Source organism: Lissotriton helveticus, chromosome 1_1 (assembly GCF_964261635.1).
Source record: "Lissotriton helveticus chromosome 1_1, aLisHel1.1, whole genome shotgun sequence".
NCBI classification, from domain to species: domain Eukaryota; kingdom Metazoa; phylum Chordata; class Amphibia; order Caudata; family Salamandridae; genus Lissotriton; species Lissotriton helveticus.
Genome location: NC_136057.1, coordinates 346362263 through 346384090, shown reverse-complemented (window position 1 = coordinate 346384090; position 21828 = coordinate 346362263). Strand labels below are relative to the sequence as shown.

Here is a 21828-nt window from a genome sequence, read left to right as displayed (position 1 = left end):
TTCCTGTCCGTTCGTTATTGTAAAGTGCATACAGTGCATTTTTGACCTCGAGTTTATCCTTTGTTTCAATAGTCATAGGATTAATAAACAGAGTACCTTTATCAACTTCATTAAGTGATTTACGGACTTCTGAGAGCCATGGGATTTCCATTCCATGATCACAATTTAAGCAGTCCTTTATAATGTTTTGTGTAAGGACAGCAGCATCATTCCTCCAGATTCTAATCCAGAAGAGTGCTGGTCTAGCTCTAATAAAATCGCTTAAATATGGAAGATTTAATTCACTATGACAGATAAAATCAGATGAGGAGATCGGTGCGCCCAGCACTTTTCTACAGAAGCGGTTTTCTTCCCTTTGAATGCAAAGGCTGCTCCCCGACCCCCATACCTCAGCTCCATACGAGGCCACAGGTGAGCACTGCAATTTAAAAATCTTTAAAATAGCCTTAGTGGCACCAACTTTCTTTGGGCGAGGGAGACTCAAAACAGAGTTGTTGGCTTTCGAGAACTTGCTCGTGGCGTGGGCCAAATGTCCACTCCACGAGCAGTTCGCAGCGAAAACCAACCCTAAATAAGGGAATTTGGGGACAGATTCTAGTTTATCTGTACCTATCTGTATGGTATTGAGTTTCCTTTTGCCAGGGCCACAGGACATAATAAAAGATTTTTTTAAATTTACCCTCAGATCCAGACCCTCCATAAAATTAACAAAACTATGTACAAGCAGACGGAGAGCATTTGGAGTGCGGGCCATAAGCACCGCATCGTCTGCATATAAAAGCACTGGTAGTGGTTTCCCTGAAATTGTTGGAACATCTGTGGTGTTTTTTTTCAGACAGTTAGATAAACCATTGATATAGATGATGAACAACAGAGGTGCTAAAACGCACCCCTGTCTCACCCCCCTCCCTATGTCAATGGCTCCTGAGACCTCTCCCCCCATCCCGATGCGTACCCGTGCTTTCAGGTCAGTATGGATGTAGGCTAAAAATTTTACAAGAGTGTCATCGAGGCCATTGAGTAAAAGGATTGACCAGAGTTTGGATCTATTCACAAGATCGAAAGCGGATGAAAGATCCATAAAAGCAAGGTAGGTAGGAGATGAGCGGGCAACACTATATTTGTCAATTATTAATTTCAGATTTAGACATTGCTCCACTGTTCCCACCCCACTCCGGAACCCCATCTGACAAGGGTCCAAAAAATCTGTATCAATGGCCCAATCCAGTACTCTATTATAGATTATACGTCCCAAAACTTTTAAGGTGTTATCCAAAAGGGAGATAGGGCGATAATTCGCAGGATCTGACCTGTCTCCCTTTTTGTAGATTGGGACGATAATACTGGTAGCCCATGTGGCCGGCATGGCTGCTTTTGGAAGACAATTAAAAAGTATTGGTGTCCATAAATCAACATTATATTTAATGATGTCTATGGGAAGGCTATCAGGTCCGGGGGCCTTGTTACCCAGACTCTCTTTTATAGCTATTTTTACTTCATAATCCCGAATCTGTAGGCCACCTGATTGTCCTAGATTGGACAAAGAAAGATGCTCCTCAGGAGGGGCTGCATAAATTCTGGAAAAATGGGTCTCCCATGCTGCACTTGTTATATTACAGCTAATTTGGGTGAGCTTTTTTCCCATTGCCCTGGTTTTTCTAACAGCAGACCAAAATGGGCCGCTGCCACCCAGATTTGCGCTGATCACCAAAGAGTCCCACTGTTCGGATAGTAAATTAGCCTTCCTTTCAGATATTATAGCTTTGTAATTTTTCCTGGCAGATTGGATAGTAACTTTACACCTAGGTTTGGCAGAAAGTGCCTTTCTTAGCTCTCTATTTGCCAAGGAGCAAGATGAATCAAACCACTTTGGCTCTCTGCCTTCCTTGGGTAATGGAACTGACAAAAAGGTTTTAATGGTTAAACACAATACTTCAAAATCAGCAATTAATTTATCATGATTACCACTTGGGAACAAACAAGAATCAATCAAATGTAAATGTGACTTTTGTACACTGTCTAAAATAGCCCCACAGTCAACTCCCCTCCATTTCAAGCGGAGGCCGTCAATTGACGGTGTGATGTCCCTAGCACCATTTAAATTCATAAAGATCGGGCTTGGTGCAAGATTTAAAATTACAACCAGTGGATTATGATCACTAAAAGATGTTTGTGCCACAGAAGTATTGACTATACAATCTGTTAACAGTGGTGACGTGAATACATAATCAATAGTAGAGCTACTATCCCTGCTAATAAATGTAGGTACATAGGGGGAATTAGGGTTATGCCCTACTTTCATAGCGTCAGCAAGGTCAAATTCAGTTAATATTTTAGACAATTCCAAACCTCTGCGTTCCGCTGAGTCTAGGTAGGACTGATTTCCAGGCCCATAACATTCTGTGAGTTTTGCATTAAAATCGCCCCCTATTAGAATACCTGAATCAGTATCGGCTGATAAGAGACATTCCAATTTACTTAAAACCTTAGATAATGTCAGAAGGTTCTTGTTCGGTACACAATAAAAATCATTGTTATAAAAATTAATTAAATAAACCGTGGTCTTTGACTTTAATTTATATTCAAGAATTTGAATATTGGGATTATCAGGGTTAACACTCTGCAGGTCTCTAATTGTACCTCCTGCCAAGATCTTAATCCCAATGAATAGGCCACCCGCAACTCGGCCAAAACTGGGTTTAGGTGATGTTAGACTAAAACAATGATAGCCCTCTATGTACAGATTCCCAACAGCCCATGTTTCATGAGACAAGAGAATATCCGCATCATTAATTATCTCAATCCATGCGGGGTCCAGTAACTTGGATTCCAATCCTGCAACATTCCAGCTTAGAATAGATAGACCATTGGAAGTACAACGTTTGCCAGGCCTACCCCCAGTACTTCCTCTTTCATCACTAATTATATCAGCAACAACAGGCAGAGTACTGTTAGTAAGCGTGGTTTTCATAGGGCCTTTTGGGTCCTGAGAATCAGCAACTGGTGCTGAATATCCCACTGGTTTGCGGACTGTGACTTTGGTGATAGTATTACTTTTAGCCATTGTATCCAGTCAGTCCTGCTCATCCAAGTTGGAAAAATAGTCAAACCGATTGTGAGTAGGGATGTTAAATATTGGCCTAACTTCAGTTATCGGGGTGAACTGATGGAAGTCAGGGGCAGGATAGGACCTATCTCTATGGTTATATTGGTGCATGGTTGAGAGTTGCGGATGGTACAAAGGATTGGGAAAAGGTACTGACATAGGAGTCTGGTTCTGCCAATTGCGGCCATCCGTGTGATTAAGAGTAAAATCTTGATTTTGAGTAAAGAGTGGTGATTTAATCCTTGCTCCAAAATTTAAATCCTGATAAGGGATTATGGGGTAATTCACCATGGCTTGTTTGGATGGTATCAAATGTCTGTAAAAATAACCTAATGGAAGGAGTGTAGTGTTAAATTCCCGTGGTGAGGGTAATGGGGCACTTGCTAATGTTTTCTCTGCCCATTGTGGATTTTTAAAATTTATTGTAACACAATCACCCTCAAACTTTTTCCTGAGTGGGCCTATCCAGCCCACTCTCTGGGTGTTAATAATCTCCCTTGCACCTTCTATAGGAAAATTGCAATTTGCAATTAATCAATGTAAGGTTTTGTTTTTGAGGGATATGGGAGTTTCATCTTGGTCCTTCCTTAGTTTAGAGACATTAACTAGAACCAGCACAAATGCCCCACATTCCGGTGGAAGGTTAATACGGGAGGGGACTTGCCTTGTTGTTTTTTGTGGCGGTTGGGCCATATGGGAACTACTTGCGGGATTCAGAAGTTGGCTCACAGTCGTCCCATTAGACTGTTTAGTGTTTTGGTCCCTCCTTGTGTCTTGGGCTACGTTATTGGTACTGGGGTTAGCTGTTGACTGGCTAGCATTGGTCCCTTTAGATGGAACCAGTGGGAGTTTAGTAACAGTATTTGTATTTGTAGTCGTTGTTTGTAAAATATTAGGTTTAGTGCCTACTGTTTTAGTGGTGGTAGATTCGATTACACCATTTACAGCGCCTTCTTTAGATAGACTATTGATAGGAAGGCTCAGTTCGGCTATTTGCTTTTCAATCCGAATGAGCCTACTTTCAATAGGGGACAGATAAATACTAAGTAACTCACCCAACCTTTGTAGCATATGATCATTTATGATCTCGGTATTGTCATTAATTTGCCATCCTTATCTCGTATCCCACCCTGCTGCTCCTCCTCTCTTTCGTCCTCATCAATGGTCTCCTTTGTCTTGCTCATTTCTGGACGAGGGTTGGAGTTAGTGCCTTTCCTAGTTTTTCTTTTGGGCAGAGCGTATTTTCTAACCTTTGGAGACCGATACTTCGGTGCGTGTTGTTTATATTTTTGGATGGCACCCTCGCGTCTACCTCTTAAATGCCTCGTATTATCTGCCGGTGTTACTTCAGGAGTGGGATTGATGTGCAGGTCTGGGGTCTTCTCTAAGTCCATACTAATATCCGTCTCAGAGTCTATCAAGGGAATTGAGGCAGATACATTTACCTCACTAGGGATGGTGTGAATATCAGCGCATACATCCACTAAAGGTCTGATATTATTAGGCATTACCTGGTTGGGTGTAGTGACAGAAGCAATAAGACCAAGGGATGAACGTCTGGCGTGTGCCAGATCTTGAGAAACCCTCCGTTCTAAGAGAGAGATACCCTGGTTTATGGCATCATTGGCTTTAATGATAAAATTATCAATAGGGCCAGTTACTAAACCACCCCCAGCAGCAGCTGTTCTGCTGCGACTACCCCTTGGAGACATGTCAAAGTAGTAAGTAATTACTAAACCGATCACAAGGTGGGATCAAACAACAAGATATACTGTACAATTCGGTAAGCAAATATATGGAAAAAGATATGAATATCCACACAAGTTGCCGAGCACGACAAGACAGTTAGCTAGATATCATTAGCTTGATGTCCCCTACGCAAATATGGTACAATGATGTCAGTAGCTCCCCAGGCACATAGTCAAAAGTTCAATCCGGTACCTTAAATGAAAATGTTAGGGGGGTGCCCCCGCCCCGACCTCCTCCGGCCTCTGAGGGCCAAAGAGGACCCGCCCTTTTCCCGGGCTTCTCCCGCGCGCGACTCGCGTGGCGAGAGGGAGGTCAGCGTTTATCTAGCGCCTCCGGGCGCTCCAAGCGCGTCACGGGCGCGCCGCCCCTGAGGCTGCTGGGGGCTGTGGTTCTTCGATTCTCCCAGCGCTCCCGCCAGGAATGCAAAGTGCCGCCGTTCACCTCACGGCCCTGCCTGTTGGCGAGTCCGGTAAGTTTACTGGTCCTGGTGTTCCCCCTTGAGCTCGAGTGGGGTCAGCGTTTATCTAGCGCCTCCGGGCGCTCCAAGCGCGTCACGGGCGCGCCGCCCCTGAGGCTGCTGGGGGCTGTGGTTCTTCGATTCTCCCAGCGCTCCCGCCAGGAATGCAAAGTGCCGCCGTTCACCTCACGGCCCTGCCCGTTGGCGAGTCCGGTAAGTTTACTGGTCCTGGTGTTCCCCCTTGAGCTCGAGTGGGGTCAGCGTTTATCTAGCGCCTCCGGGCGCTCCAAGCGCGCCGCCCCTGAGGCTGCTGGGGGCTGTGGTTCTTCGATTCTCCCAGCGCTCCCGCCAGGAATGCAAAGTGCCGCCGTTCACCTCACGGCCCTGCCCGTTGGCAAGTCCGGTAAGTTTACTGGTCCTGGTGTTCCCCCTTGAGCTTGAGTGGGGTCAGCGTTTATCTAGCGCCTCCGGGCGCTCCAAGCGCGTCACGGGCGCGCCGCCCCTGAGGCTGCTGGGGGCTGTGGTTCTTCGATTCTCCCAGCGCTCCCGCCAGGAATGCAAAGTGCCGCCGTTCACCTCACGGCCCTGCCCGTTGGCGAGTCCGGTAAGTTTACTGGTCCTGGTGTTCCCCCTTGAGCTCGAGTGGGGTCAGCGTTTATCTAGCGCCTCCGGGCGCTCCAAGCGCGTCACGGGCGCGCCGCCCCTGAGGCTGCTGGGGGCTGTGGTTCTTCGACTCTCCCAGCGCTCCCGCCAGGAATGCAAAGTGCCGCCGTTCACCTCACGGCCCTGCCCGTTGGCGAGTCCGGTAAGTTTACTGGTCCTGGGGTTCTCCTGAGTATATCACGAACTCAAGCAACTCGCTGGCAATAGCGTGACGGAGTACGACATCGATCAACATCTATGTCACCCCCTTCTGACCTCTGTGCCTCTGGGCCGGTCACTCCTCCACGCACTGCGCACACTCCCCGTGGGTGTGCCCTGCTGCCCGTTCCCGCCGCTGCTCGCAGCTGTGCCCCTGACCACGAGGCGTGGTCTCTGCTTCTGAAGCGCAGCGCCGCCTCTGCTGCCTGCGTGACCTTTTCTTTTCCTGCCTCTGCCTCTGCACTCTGGTCTGTCCCCCCTGTGTTGGGACTGCTTTCCCCCGCTTTGCCCAGCTTTTTCTTCCTGCCAGTCTCTTGCCCAGTCCGCCGCTTTTCCCGCCGTTTTTCCCGCCGTTTTTACTCCCGCTGTGCCCCCGCCACATCCCCGCTCCCCGCCGCTGATCCCCTGCGGCCCCGCCCCCCTCCACCAGGAGCCTTCCCATTCGCCGCCCCGCTCCCGCCTCCCAGCTGCCCCTCCCTCGCTCCACCCCCCCCACTCTCCTCTTATGGCAGAGTGGCCAACGCGCAGCGTGCACGCGCAGCGGGCGCGCCGATTGTGCGCCGAAGGCGCGCCAAAGGTAAGCCCGTCTGCGCCCGTCCGCGCCTGGACCGCGCCCAGTGCCAGGAACCCTGGCCCTCGCAGACCCCAGCCCTCCCGCCGGACCTACGACGCCGCCACCATCAACGCACTCAACACCGGCCGAATCCCAGGCTGCTACCGAGCCACCCCGAAACGGACCCACGGACCCTTCAGCTGCCACGCCTGCAAGTTCACCTGCATCCGGACCTGCCCCGCACCAACACCTGCCAAGCCGAACAGCAGCAGCAACCACCTGAAGTGCATCCTCCTCAACACCCGCTCCGTCCACAGACACGCCATCGAACTCTGGAACCTCCTCGACACCACAGCTCCTGACGTCGCCTTCCTCACGGAAACCTGGATGAACGACTCCTCAGCGCCCGACATCGCCATCGCCATCCCAGAGGGCTACAAGATCCTCCGAAGGGATCGCATCAACAACACAGGAGGAGGCATCGCCATCATCCACAGGGACACCATCCGCATCACGACCAACACCGACGACACCCTGACAACCGCCGAACACCTGCACTTCCAGATCCACACCGACCCGAAGACCACCCTCAGAGGCACCCTGATCTACCGACCCCCGGGACCACGCACACAATTCAGCGAGGACATCGCCGACTTCATCAGCCCGCAGGCCCTCCCCTCCGCTGACTACATCCTCCTGGGGGACATCAACTTCCACCTGGAGACTCCGATCAGCACCGATGACACCGTCCGCATGATGAACTCTATCCACTCCGGATCTCCAACTGACCCATGCCCTCACCACGTCTTCAACAAGGCCGACGCCGTCATCGCACCCCACCTGCGGGACATCATCAACACCTCCTTCGACACCGCCACCTTCCCGGAGAGCTGGAAGCACGCCGAACTCAGCGCCCTACTCAAGAAACCTACAGCGGACCCCACCGAACTCAAGAATTACCGCCCCATCTCGCTCCTCCCGTTTCCAGCCAAAGTCATCGAGAAGACCGTCAACAAACAGCTGGCCGCCTTCCTCGAGACGAATGGATCCCTCGACCCCTCCCAGTCTGGCTTCCGAGCCAACCACAGCACCGAGACCGCCCTCATCGCTGCCACCGATGACATCCGAGCCCTGATGGACAACGGAGAAACAGCGGCCCTCATCCTCCTAGACCTCTCCGCGGCTTTCGACACTGTCTGCCACCGCACCCTAGTGCAGCGCCTCAGCAACGTCGGAATCCAGGAGAAAGCACTGGAATGGATCATCTCCTTCCTCGACGGAAGAACACAGAGAGTCCGCCTACCACCGTACAAGTCAGAGGCCACCGAAGTCATCTGCGGCGTCCCTCAAGGATCCTCGCTGAGCCCCACCCTCTTCAACGTCTACATGAGCCCCCTCGTGGCCATCGCACGCCAGCACAACCTCAACATCATCTCCTACGCGGACGACACCCAGCTGATCCTCTCCCTGACCAACGACCCCGCCGCCGCCAGAGCCAACCTTCACGAAGGGATGAAAGACGTAGCCGAGTGGATGACGACCAGCCGCCTGAAACTGAACTCAGACAAGACGGAAGTCCTCATCCTGGGCTCCTCGCCCTCCGCCTGGGACGACTCCTGGTGGCCCCCCGCCCTGGGCACCGCACCCAAACCGACAGACCACGCACGCAACCTGGGCTTCATCCTGGACTCCTCCCTCTCCATGACCAGACAAGTCAACGCCGTCTCCTCGTCGTGCTTCAACATCCTGCGCATGCTGCGGAAGATCTTCCGGTGGATCCCCACCGAGACCAGGAAGACGGTCACCCAGGCCCTCGTCACCAGCCGTCTGGACTACGGCAACGCCCTCTACGCCGGAACCACCGCCAAGCTCCAGAAGAGACTCCAGCGGATCCAGAACACCTCAGCCAGACTCATCCTCGACATCCCACGACACAGCCACATCTCCGGACATCTGAGAGACCTCCATTGGCTCCCCGTCAACAAAAGAATCACCTTCCGTCTCCTCACCCACGCACACAAAGCCCTTCACGATCAGGGCCCGAGCTACCTCAACAACCGCATCAACTTCTACGCTCCCGAACGCCACCTCCGATCAGCCAGTCACGCCCTCGCCGCCGTTCCCCGCGTCCGAAGAGCGACAACAGGAGGAAGGTCCTTCTCCTACCTGGCCGCCAAGACCTGGAACTCCCTCCCGACCGACCTGTGCCTGACCCAAGACCACCTCTCCTTCAGGAAGAAGCTCAAGACCTGGCTGTTCGAGCAGTAGCAGCACCCCCCCCCCTCCCCCAAGCGCCTTGAGACCCTCCGGGTAAGTAGTGCGCTCTACAAATGTCTTGATTGATTGATTGATTCTTCTTTTTATTTTTATCATTATTTTTATCTTTATCTTATTTCATTGGTATTTCCACAACATTCTTGAGTACATCACGAACTTTAGCAACTCGCTAGGAACAGCGTGACCGACAGCCCAGGTTGCCACAGTGATACACAGGAGGACCAATGAGATTCACTCTGCATGTTTTTACCGACCCGGAAACAGAATAGACCGTTTCCGGGTCGACGAAGGCAGCGCGTTCACAGAGGACGCCAGGACAGGACGCAATAGGTAGCGCGATTGGGGAACAAGAAAACCGAGAACCGCAAGTATTGTGCTGAATCGAGCTTTAATTTAAACTTCTCCCTTTGTTTAGTCCTTCTGAAGGCCTTTCACCCGACTGGAGCGCGTTACCCATACGCGCGAGGTAATATGCACTTTCTAAGAGAACAGACCGAGGTCTGTTAGGGGCACGTTTATAAGAGAACACGTGTGAATAGGCACGATATTACACATTAAAATGTACTTTCTTTGTGTGAATCAGAGAAGTTAGAGTTATACATGTTGAATATTTCACAATGACATCGAGTGAAGTGTACCATCTTAGAATTTTACGGGGTCAAAACCACAATATATCTCACTCTTATTCAAACGCTGTAATTACATGCATGCAGCACCTACCTCTGCTTGAGTTTGGAGTGTTTGAAGAGAGAGTTGACATTGCCATTTATAGCAGCCGTCTTATGAAGTATTGCCATTTTCTAGTTGTTACGAAAATCTATCAATGGATAGATTTGTTAAGCAGATTTCTGCTTGGTGTGTATCCCCATGTACCCCTTCCCTTGTGTGTTGAAAAACAATTGCGTTTTATTTCTCCTCACAGGAACATTGTGACCTCATTCAAAACAAGAGACAGGTTAATATACCTAATTCTTATCACTTTATTGAGAGCACCTTGACCGCACCCCCTTACCTTCACGTTATTCACATAACGGTCCTGATGAAAGCCAATAAGTCCTATCAAGGCAAATGAGGCAGAAACTTGTCGACCAATTTTTAACCCCCTTCCTTCTCACTATTTTTTAATAATACACTGAGTACATCTATTGCCCATAATAAGTTCCCAAGATGCACTGGATCAGAGTTTACTAGACCCGAACCCAGACCTATTAAAGTTCACTTCTGGTTTTCCGGGCCTTTTAAAATCCCTTATCACTGGCTCACTACTGTTTCAACCTTGGGTAAGTACCTCCTGGTGGAGGTTGCATAACCTGATCGACCTGATGATTATGCACACACGTGATTAGATAGCGGAGAACCAAGATATACCGCTACAACACCATCATACCCATCACGTGCATGAGGGTCTTTTAATTTGGGACGCACCCCCTGTTCCTGCAATATACCTAAGGTTGTGCAGGACAAGTGATCCTTTCCCAATTGATTATTATATGTATCCTGGAAACTGAATGGATCGGCTTTCCATCTCCCTCATTTTGATTAGAAGACTGTCCCAGCTCGCACAGAACATTTGGAGATGGGCCATTCCTCAAAACATACACCTGACGGTAGAGCACCTTCCAGGAATTCACAATCAGATAGCAGATCTGTTGAGTCGACAGTCACAACAGATTCACGAATGAGAGATACATCCACAAGTTCTTCAGCCATTCTTCCAAATGTGGGGGCATCCACAGATAGATCTGTTTGCCACCCACGTGAATACAAAATGCTCAACCTTCGCCGCCAGGATTCCACACCCACGGTCGGAGGGGAAAGCGATATGGATGAACTGGTCAGGCAGATTTGCGTACGCTTTTCCGCCTCTCCCACTCATTCCACTAGTAGTGCGCAAACTCAGACAACAGTCTCTCAAACTGATACTAGTAGCTACCACATGGGCACGCCAGCCGTGGTTCACCACACTGCTGGATATCTCACTAGTTCCACATCAAAAATTAAAGCTCACGCCCTCCCTGTTAACACAGAACCATGGAGAAATAAGACACCCAGAACCAAGCCACCTGAATTTGGCGATCTGGCTCCTGAAGTCTTAGGGCCCGATTCACAGAATGAACTTAAGACTCAATCCTAAACTTACTACTATTTTGGTATTCACAGAATGCACTTACTACTTTTGGCATTCACAGAATTAACTTACTACTTTTGGTATTCACAGAAGTTAGGATTTTGTCTTAAGACAGACTTAAGACAGACTTAAGACAGACTTAAGACAAAATCCTAACTTCTGTGAATACCAAAAGTAGTAAGTTCATTCTGTGAATGCCAAAAGTAGTAAGTGCATTCTGTGAATACCAAAATAGTAGTAAGTTTAGGATTGAGCCTTAAGTTCATTCTGTGAATCGGGCCCAAAGAGTTTGGTTACTTAAACCTACCACCAGACTGTATGAACATAATTAAAGAAGCTAGAAAACCCACTACCAGTGCGTGTTATGCCGCTAAGTGGAAAAGATTTGCAGTATATTGCAACAATAATCACATTGATCCACTGGATGTTTCTATCCAAAATATCATTTGCTACCTTCTACACCTACAAAGGTCCACTTTAGCGTATTCTTCCATACGCCTGCATCTGGCAGCAATAGCAGCCTATTTACAGAATAGACAACATCTATCTCTATTCAGAGTACCTGCGATCAAAGCTTTTGTGGAAGTATTAAAACGTATAATTCCACCTAGGTTACCACCTGCTCCAGTATGGAACCTAAACGTGGTCCTTACAAGACTTATGGGACCCCCTTTCGAGCCTTTGCATAAGTGTGAATTGCAGTTCTAACATGGAAAACTGCTTTCCTTGTTGCCATCACCTCTCTCAGAAGAGTTAGCGAAATACAAGCATTGACAATACAAGAACCTTTTTTTCAGATACATAGTAACAAAGTGGTTCTTAGGCCTAATCCAAAATTCCTGCCAAAAGTTATTACTCCTTTTCACCTTAACCAATCAGTAGAGCTACCGGTGTTTTTTCAAAACCCGGACTCTGTTGCAGAAAGGGCTTTACACACCTTAGATGTTAGAAGAGCCCTGTTATACTACACAGATAGGAACTAAAACCTTCAGAAAGACAAAACAATTATTTGTATCTTTCTCTCCTCCACACAAAAGGCAACCCCATCTCTAAGGGGGGGATTTGCAGGTGGCATGTAAAGTGTATACAAATATGCTATCAAAAAGCTAAACGTACACTAGCAGTTCCTTCTAGAGCACACTCTACTCGCAAACTAGGAGCCTCTATGGCTTTCTTAGAAAATATACCACTAGAGGACATATGCAAGGCAGCGACATGGTCTACAATACACACCTTCACTAAACACTATTGTGTTGATGTGCAAACCAAGCAGCAAGCTGCAGTGGGCCAAGCTGTCCTTAGAACACTGTTTCAGAATACTGCAACGGATACAGGCGACCACTGCTGCACAATCGATGCACAGTATACGATCTGCAGCTCATATGCCTCGAACGGAATATGCTACTTTATAGAGCTGCAGAGTCGTATACGCCCTCCCACCTCCCCGGGGCTTGTATCCGTTCCAGTTATCATCTTAATTAGATGCACACGCATGGACATCCTTTCTTTATCTTTACTCCTACTAACTCCATCATTTCCCATCATGACGAAAAACAATCTGAGGATAGAGTCGATGACCATGCGCAGTATTGTCCAAGGGAGGAGTCACCTATCTCGTGACTACAAAGACTTCTTCCAAGAAGACAACAACCTGCAATCATCCGAGCCCAACACCAGGTGGCGATCTAATGCACCGTATACGATTCTGCAGCTCTACATGCCAAGTAAAACAGATGCATACTGGTAAGTAGCATATTCCTTCTGTATGGGGTCTGAAAGTATTGTCGGCCTTATTCATAATTATTGCAATTATCTTCTCTTGTTGTTTATGCATACAATGTAGACCAATGCTCTGTTCCCTCTGTATTTGCACTTGTACTACTTGTGCACCATCTAAAATGAATGTCCAAATTGCAAATGCCCGTTTAGCAATGGAACGAGACATTTGGGAAATTATATTAATAGATATTCACGATTTATATCGTACCCCTTAGAAGGGACAAGAAAATGTCTTAGCTTATGCTAAAAGAGTCGTCTGTGGAAACGTGTAATATTTTACATTAGCATAATCAACAGCCATTTTGGCTGTGTCATCCATTTCTTTTCCTTCGTAATTATTTCGTCCTCTGCTGTTCGCCTTTTCACCCTGCTTGTGTCATCAACTTTAATTAACCTCTTTCGACATGGCTCAGCAATGTACATGCTGGGGGATTTGTAGCTGGCGGTGCACCTGGTCTTAGAGGCTATCTATTGATCATTTACTGCTGCCATAAGCATTCCTGCTCCCCCTCCCTATTTGCTGACCAAGTGGTCATCCATCTGCCATTGTTTGCCGATAGCTATTTCTGTGTTTAAACATGTCTTTCCATTTCTGTCCATATGCTTACATTGCAACAAAACTGTATATATAGGGATGATGGTTTGTGAGTTCAGTGTACCTCCTCCTACAATACATGAGAGTGTTGTGTGGACGCTCATGAGTGATTAATAAACTTGTTGTTTTACTTCAGCTTCAGTGCTGATCTCTGTTTTGTTAGTCTTTGGACCCGTGGACAAGAGGGTGACCCTGCACCAGTGTGCTCACTTTTGGGTACATTTCCACAATATGAAATATGAAATTTGACTTGTGTGTTTATCTTCTATCTTGCTTTTGATATCTATGAAATCAATACTTTCTAGATGAATACCTGTCCTTCGATGGACTTCTCTTAGAAGCAATTCCAAATGTTGATTTAAATAAAGGAAAGGCTACGCCATGAAAACCACAAAACTGGTTCTAATCTCTGTTCTTCAGCATTGCAGTGAGCGAATGTGGGGCGAATTGCACGTGTGCACGTCCTAAGGTTAAGTTGGTTTATGCGCTCTGTTCAACAAAGAAAAGAATATCTAAAAATACTGCGATGCACCAATTCTTCATATGTTGTATTCGTCTGCAGGGTGGAAAGAAGACAGCAACACTTACTTCACAGGGCCTGGAAACTTCTTACAGCACTGATAAAAAAGCTGTTGTGAACTTTGAAGCTGGTTCTCAAAAGTACGAAATCGATTTTCAAGGTACTGTGATATTTTTATATGTTTATACTCCTATCAGTTGGGGACGTTATGCTTGTTGTTGCTTGTTGGTGGGGCCTGTGGAGACTCCAAGGCCCTGACTGCTTTGTCTCAAGGAGGAAGAGGGGCCAGGATACTGCCACAGTCTTGCAATTGCTTCTTGCACTATATAGCTCAGCCAAGGACATTCCGAAGTGCAGGATATGGCAGAGTGAAGCCCGGGACAAGGGCAGGCACGTTCTGCACCCGTAATTGGCAGGAAGAGCCGGGCGGGGGCAGTTCCCTTTGACAGTGAGATATTAGTGGCCATTCCTGACTTATGCGGCTTGGTGTTGTCCTTGAGGTACATGGATTTCCTTCCTTGACGTTGTTCATGACCGGCCCCTTTCCTTCTTTCTTTTGTTATCTTCATTCAGACTGAGCCTTTCCTTGGTGGCAGGCAGTCACCTGTAACTTTCTCTTGTGGCAGTCCTCTCTTTGATCAGTAGCGTGCACCGTATCCAGGAGGAATGGTGTTGGTGTTCCCCTACTCAAGGATCACAAGCTGTTCCATGGATATTTTTTCTCAGACTCTAATCATTGAACAGCTATAGGCTCTCCCTTTTGGGAAGAAAGTTGTTCTTACGTTAGAAGAGCCACTCTTCAGTTTGCTGTGATAGCCTTGCATTTGTGTACTGTTGTTTTAAAGATGGGAGGAAAGGAAACCAGCCGCTCCCAGGAACATCTTTAGGATTTTGAAGGCCCTGGGCCAAACGGATTTTGGGGAGCCCCTGTTCAGAACAACTTTGAATTGAAGATCCAGTTTCAGTATTTTCATGACCTCTTTGGCCAGGTCACTGACAGCACACAGGCTCACTCGTCCACATTTTGAATGTGTTTGCATCCAATATTTAGGGATAGTGACTTGTGCTTTCCATATTTAACACAGCAGCAGCGTACTAATATTACTACAAATAATCTCTGTGGCACTCTCCCATTTCTCATATGTGAGGTCCCGTTTTGATCTAAAATAAACTCTTTGATGGATGTTGCATGAAACAGAAACACAGCATTTCTCTTCAAAATGTCCCTAATAAACTCTCACACATCAGCCACATTGAAAATAAATTAAAGAAAAACGGTATTTAAAAGAATTGGTTTAAGAATTACCCAAGGTCATTAGGGTAAGACTCTCTGCAGAACTTAGCTAGCTCTATTAGGGGGCCCCTGAATCGTCTGGGGCCCTGGGCCAAAGCCCACTTTGCCATGCCTTAAAACGTCTCGGGTCGCTCCTACCCGATAGGTCCCGATAGTGTGCCCCAAGGTTCACAGCCATTGAGGGGTTTCTCTCTTGGGCAGTGTGTGTGGCTTCTCAATAGAAAGAGCTAGTTGAGCGAAGATTATCCTTCACTAAGAAGGGCTCCTCCTCGACTATGCTTAGTGTACGCAGTCCTGTGGATGTCCCCACTACTACACCAATTGAGCCTTGCGCTGTACGCTCACTGGGTCAGGATGTGCCCATGGAGGTTTTTATCCTCATACTAGGTGGTGCCATTAGGGGGGTGGCACTGGTGCCCAGGGGATGAATACCGATTTAAGCCCCACCACCAGCCCTAGGTGTAACCGCAGAAGGAAAGCGGCAACTCCAAAACAGAAAGCCGCCTTAGTCACTGTGGGGGTACAGACCTCTGATCTCCGAAGAGACCTTCCGTACCCTCTTGGGGAAAGTGAAAACGGGTTCCTCTGCCGACTCTTGATCCGCCCATATACTGATGGAGATTTTTTCTTGTTGTCCAGCACCCCCAATTACCCTCCTTAATACCTCCATACCTCCATTACCCTAGGAATTGTACCAGACACATTTAAATCAGCCACGGTAATCCCCATCCTAAAAAAACCTGGTGCCGACCCCACCGCTCCCTCTAACTTTAGGCCTATCTCACTACTCCCGCTCCTGAGTAAGATCCTTGAGAGCCATATCACCTCTTCGCTCTCAACCTACATCGAGGCCAATCACCTATTGGCTACCCATCAGGCCGGCTTCCGTCCCGCACATTCTACGGAATCTGTTGTCCTCTCGGTGGTCGATGAACTTAGACGTGGCGCCGATACTAATTCCCCCCCAGGCCCTAGTCCTTCTCGATCTCTCCGCCGCCTTCGACGCGGTCGACCATTCCATCCTTCTCAACCGTGTCGGGGTCGCCGGTCTGTGGGGGCCGGCCCTGGCCTGGCTTACCTCCTATCAGACCGTACGCAGGCTGTCAGGCTGGAGGGGTTTCTTGCACCCTCCCGTTCTGTCTCCTGTGGGGTACCCCAGGGCTCATCTTTATCCCCTCTTCTGTTTAACCTCTACTTATATCCCCTTATTGTTGCTTTACAGGACATGGAGGTCACGGCGTTCAACTACGCCGATGACCTCCAGCTCATTTTCAACCTCGCTTCTTCTCCTGACTCAATTTCTACAGTCCATTCCACCCTTACTTTCATCTATAACTGGATGAACCTTAACCAACTGAAGTTGAATCCTGAAAAGACGGAGTTAGTTCTTATCGGTGGCCCCTCTAATCCCTGGTCCTCTGTTTTTTGGCCCCCCATTTTTGGCTCTCCTCCGTCTCCCTCTGCCTCTGTTAAAACTCTTGGCATTAAAATTAGCCAAGATCTCTCTATGCGGCCCCAGATCAGATCGGTGGTCTCCTCTTGCTTCCTATCCCTCAGAACCATTCGCAAAATCTCGCGGTATTTCTCTGTTGAGGCTCTCAAACTTATTGTCATGGCCATGATCTTATCTCGCCTGGACTACGGCAATGTGCTGTATGCTGGCATTCCAGCCTACGAACCACCGCCGCTTGCAGCTCATCCAGAATCAGGCAGCTCGCCTTATTTACAGGCTCCCCAAATCAAGTCACATCACCCCTCTGCTGAAAACTCTCCATTGGCTCCCCATGAGGGAACGTTCGCTCTTCAAGATGGGCAACCTCACCTTTATGTCCATAGCCGGCACTGCCCCCGCCTTCGTTAGATCTATGATCAACACATACGTTCCTGGCAGAAGTCTTCGCTCATCCTCCAAGTTCCTCCTCAACGTTCCTCGCTTTCGAAAGAAGATTTTCCACTCTTGCCCCCTCCTTTTGGAATGCACTTCCTTTTGCGATTAGATCCATTCCCTCCTACGTAGACTTTCGTGCAGCCTTAAAAACCCACCTCTTTTCCTTAGCATATTCATCTTAGCCCGCCCCCCTTCTTCCTCAGCTCTCAATTTCTCTCTATAGTGCCAAGAAACCGCTTGGTAGTCGAGCGCTCTATAAAACTCTTTCAACTTCAACTTCAACTTCAACAGACGGAGCCATCTCCATGCTGTTTCCAACCTGCAGGTCAGCCTGTTCAGCCGTGGGACGTTCCCCTGAACCTTAGCAGCACTGGGAACACCAAATTAGATTCAATCTCCTCAAGGTTAGAATCAATCGAAGCTAGTGTCCTGCAGCTAGGGGATCAGTTGAAAGCCTTAGTCACTTTACAAAAGGATCGGAGACCTCCCCCAGAATTGGGGCCCAGCACGATCTCGGTGTGCTTCCGTGAACCCAGGGGAGTCGGTTCTGTTACCCCTGCTGCCACCTAGTCTACCCCCCCCCCCCCAATACCCCACATGCTTACCTGAGTTCTACTACCCCCCTTATGGGCCCATGTCCCCCTTAGCAATTAATTCATTATTATCTTGCCCTGGGAAGCAACCCCATATGTGATAGTTTTAGGAAACGTCCGCCCACACAACAACTCTAAACCACAAACCTTTGGGGAACTAAAAAGCAAGGTGGTGCACTAGTTCAAGTCTCGCTCTGTCCTGGCTATGGCAATTTATGATTTAATTATCATGGTAAGGAGGGTAAGCTGGTTGGGCCCAGATGCTAAGTGATGGGCAGGGGACTGTGTGGTGCTTAAATTTAACAAACCTATCATAGCTACACGATTACTGACCACATTAAGCTCACACAAATCACACAAATTGACTGACATTCTGGTGCTCCTACTGGGTTTCTGCTGTAAACCGAAGGTTGTGTGTCATCCCTTCTTGAACCTGTTATGGAGCTGATTGGCCCATTATGGCCGTCTTACCTTGATTCTGCCGGTGCCCTGCCACACCCCTGTCCTCGAGTAACAGATTTGCGCCCTTGAGTAACTCTGAGTCCTGTGATTGACTCGCTGCCTCCGAGACATCCCCGCTATCGGCCGTGTCTATAACTCCCTGCTTGAATATTCCATCTGCTGATTGGGACGAACTAAGGTTGTGATCTCGGAATATTACAGGTTTGTCAGCAAAGTTTAATGATAAGTGGGTGAAGTTTGTTAAGACATTTCACGTGATTTGTCTGCAGATAACCTGGGATGTTAGCAATCTTTTCTTCCTTGAAGGTTATAAAACCTATTTTTCCCCTGTGGCCTCAGTATCAGGGAGGGCTAAAGGGGGCCTAGTTATCTTTGTGACAGTAGAGCTTTCTGGTTACGTTAAAGACCCTATGTGGGACTCACACTTGTTTCAGTTCCTTAAGATGCACATCTCTGGTTCCACACCTACTGTCCTGATTAACTTCTATAAAGCAAAATCAGGATCAAGTTGGACCTTCAACCTTCCCAGTCTAAGCTCTGCTATTAAATCTATTTCACTCTCAAGTCGAGATGTATGATTGGAGATGGGCTCCATTTGGCACACACACCAGAAGGCAGGTACCCAAACACTTTTTCTACACTTATAATTTGATTTTTCAACCTAGAGAAGTTGTTCAATTCGACTAAGCCTCATAAGTTTCCCACATTCATGTGTCCATTAAAGATTGAATTTTTGTTTCTGTTTATCTCAAATTTTAATATTATTCACAACCAATCAATCAATCAATCAATCAGGAGTTTGTTAAAGCGCAACTACTCACCCGTAAGGGTCTCAAGGCGCTAGGGGTGGGGGGGGGGGTGCAGGTTCCATTCCATCAAGGAGGGGGTCTGTCGAAGAGCCAGGTTTTGAGGTTTTTTGCGAAGATGGGGAGCGATGTTGTCTGTCTGAGGTGGAGCGGAAGGGCGTTCCATGCTTTGGCCGCGAGGAAGGAGAAGGAGCAGCCTCCCGATCTGGTCTTTCTGGTGCGGGGGACCACGGCGTAGGAGAGCTGGGCTGATCGTAGGGTCCTTTGGGGTGCGTGGAATTTGAGCCGGCTGTTCAGGTATGCTGGTCCGGTGCCGTGGAGGGCCTTGTGTGCGTGGGTGAGCATCTTAAAGGTCATTCTCGCCTCGACGGGGAGCCAGTGGAGTGTGCGCAGGTGCTGGGAGATGTGGCAGTGTTTTGGAAGGTTGAGGACCAGTCTTGCGGCGGCATTCTGGATGTTCTGTAGCTTGCGGATGAGGTTTTTGTTTATTCCGGCATAGAGTGCGTTGCCGTAGTCGAGTCTGCTGGTGACCAGGGCGTGAGTGACTGTCTTTCAGTGTTCGAGGGGGATCCATTTGAAGGTCTTACGAAGGAGGCGGAGGGTGTGGAAGCAGGAAGATGAAACAGAGTTCATCTGGCGGTCCAGTTTGAGCTCGGAGTCCAGGATGATTCCCAGGTTGCGTGCGTGGTCTGTGGGGGTTGGCGGGTTTCCGAGGGCGGTGGACCACCAGGTGTCGCTCCAGGCGTCGGGGTTTGGGCCCATGATGAGTACTTCTGTTTTGTTGGTGTTTAGTTGTAGGCAGCTGTTTTTCATCCATTTGGCGACGGCTTCCATGCCTTCTCGAAAGTTGCGTCTGGCGGTGTTGGGCTCGTTGGATAGGGAGAGGATGAGCTGGGTGTCGTCTGCGTATGACACGATGTTGAGTCCGTAGGTTCTGACGATGGGGGCAAGTGGAGCCATGTAGACGTTGAAGAGCGTCGGGCTCAGGGAGGAGCACTGGGGGACTCCGCAGGTGGTAGGTGTGGGGTCTGAGAGGAATGGGGGGAGTCTGACCCGTTGCATCCTGCCGGAGAGGAAGAAGCAGATCCAGTCGAGGACCTTGTCCTGGATTCCTGCGTCGTAGAGTCTGCGTATTAGGGTGCGGTGGGAGACTGTGTCGAACGCCGCTGATAGGTCTAGGAGGATGAGGGCTACTGTTTCTCCTTTGTCCAGTAGGGTGCGGATGTTGTCTGTTGCGGCGAGGAGGGCGGTTTCCGTACTGTGGTTTTTTCTGAAGCCGGATTGGGAGGAGTCGAGGAAGTTGTGTTCTTCAATGAATGTGGCGAGTTGGCTGTTGATGGCTTTCTCGATGACTTTCGCTGGGAAAGGGAGCAGGGAGATGGGTCTGTAGTTTTTGAGGTCGGTGGGGTCCGCTGAGGGTTTCTTTAGGAGGGGGTTGACCTCGGCGTGGGTCCAGTCGTCGGGGAACGAGGCGGTCGCCAGGGAGCGGTTGATGGTGTGGCGGAGCATGGGTGCGATGGTGTCGGCGGCTCTGTTGAAGATGTGGTGGGGACAGGGGTCCGTTGGGGCCCCTGAGTGGATTGACTTCATTGTCTTCAGTGTGTCTTCGGTGGTGAGGGCTGTCCAGTCATCAATCGCTGGTTTCCGGGTGTCGGGGGTGGTTGGTGAGGGTTCAGTGTGTTGGTTGTCTTCGTCGAAGTTGTCGTAGATGCTCTTGATTTTGTGGTGGAAAAAGGTGCTGAGTTTGTCACAGAGGTCTTGTGAGGGAGGGATGTCGGTAGACTCGCTGGTGGGTTGGGCGAACTCCTTGATGATGCTGAAGAGTTCCTTGCTGTTGTGTGCGTGGGTGGAGATTCTGTCTTCAATCGCTTTTTTCCTCGTTTCTCTGATGAGTTGATAATGGGCATTGGTGGAGGCTCTGAAGTTGTTGTGAGCTTCTGTTGATTTGGTGTTTCTCCAGGCCTTTTCGAGGCGGCGGCATGTGCGCCTGGACTCTCGAAATTCGGTGGTAAACCATCTGGCTTTCTTGGCACGGGTATTGTTTTTCTTGAGGGGGGCTATGGTGTTGGTGCTGTCCGAGATCCATCTATGCAGGGTTCGGCCTGCGGTGTTGGGGTCGTCGTTTTCCGCGATGGTTGGGGTGGAGTTGTTGAGTGAGGAGGTGAGCTGGTCGTCGGTGATTTTGGTCCAGTTTCTTTGTGGAAGCAGGTGCTGGTGTCTGTGGATGGTGGGTGTTCTGATGGTCAAGTAGACGCAACGATGGTCGGTCCATGGGAGTTCGGTGGTGTGGCTGAAGGTGATGGAGTTTCCTGTAGTGAAGAGGGGGTCAAGGGTGTGTCCTGCTGAGTGCGTGTGCTCGGTCACGATCTGGCAGAGTCCAATGTTGTGGAGGTTGTCCAGGAGGCATGTGATGTTGGGGTCCAGTTGATTGTCGAGGTGGAAGTTGAGGTCTCCCAGCAAGGTGTACTTGGTGGATGCGATGGCCTGCGGGGAGATAATGTCCGTGATGGAGTTGGCGAAGGGTCCGCGGGGTCCAGGGGGTCGGTAGATGAGGGTTCCTCGGAGGGCGGCGGTGGGGCTGGCCAGTATCTTGAAGTGAAGGTGTTCCATCAGTTCTGTGGACTCGTCAGGGAGTGTGCTCAGGCGGAGGCTGGATTTGTGGACGATGGCGATTCCTCCTCCTGGGTGGGTGGGGCAGTCCTTCCTGGAGATCTTGTATCCTTGGGGGATGGCGATGGCGATGTCCGGTCCCGAGGTGGC

At 49.1% G+C, this 21828-nt stretch overlaps 1 protein-coding gene across 1 annotated transcript in view; it reads left to right on the top strand.

The window, feature by feature from the left end:
• Nucleotides 1-21828, top strand: part of LOC144807727 (protein mono-ADP-ribosyltransferase PARP12-like) — a 332204-nt gene that overhangs the window by 186354 nt on the left and 124022 nt on the right. Inside the window, exon 8 of the mRNA XM_078673397.1 lies at nt 14068-14185. Within this exon, the coding sequence (XP_078529523.1) occupies nt 14068-14185 (118 nt within the window). The remainder of the gene's footprint in view (nt 1-14067; nt 14186-21828) is intronic.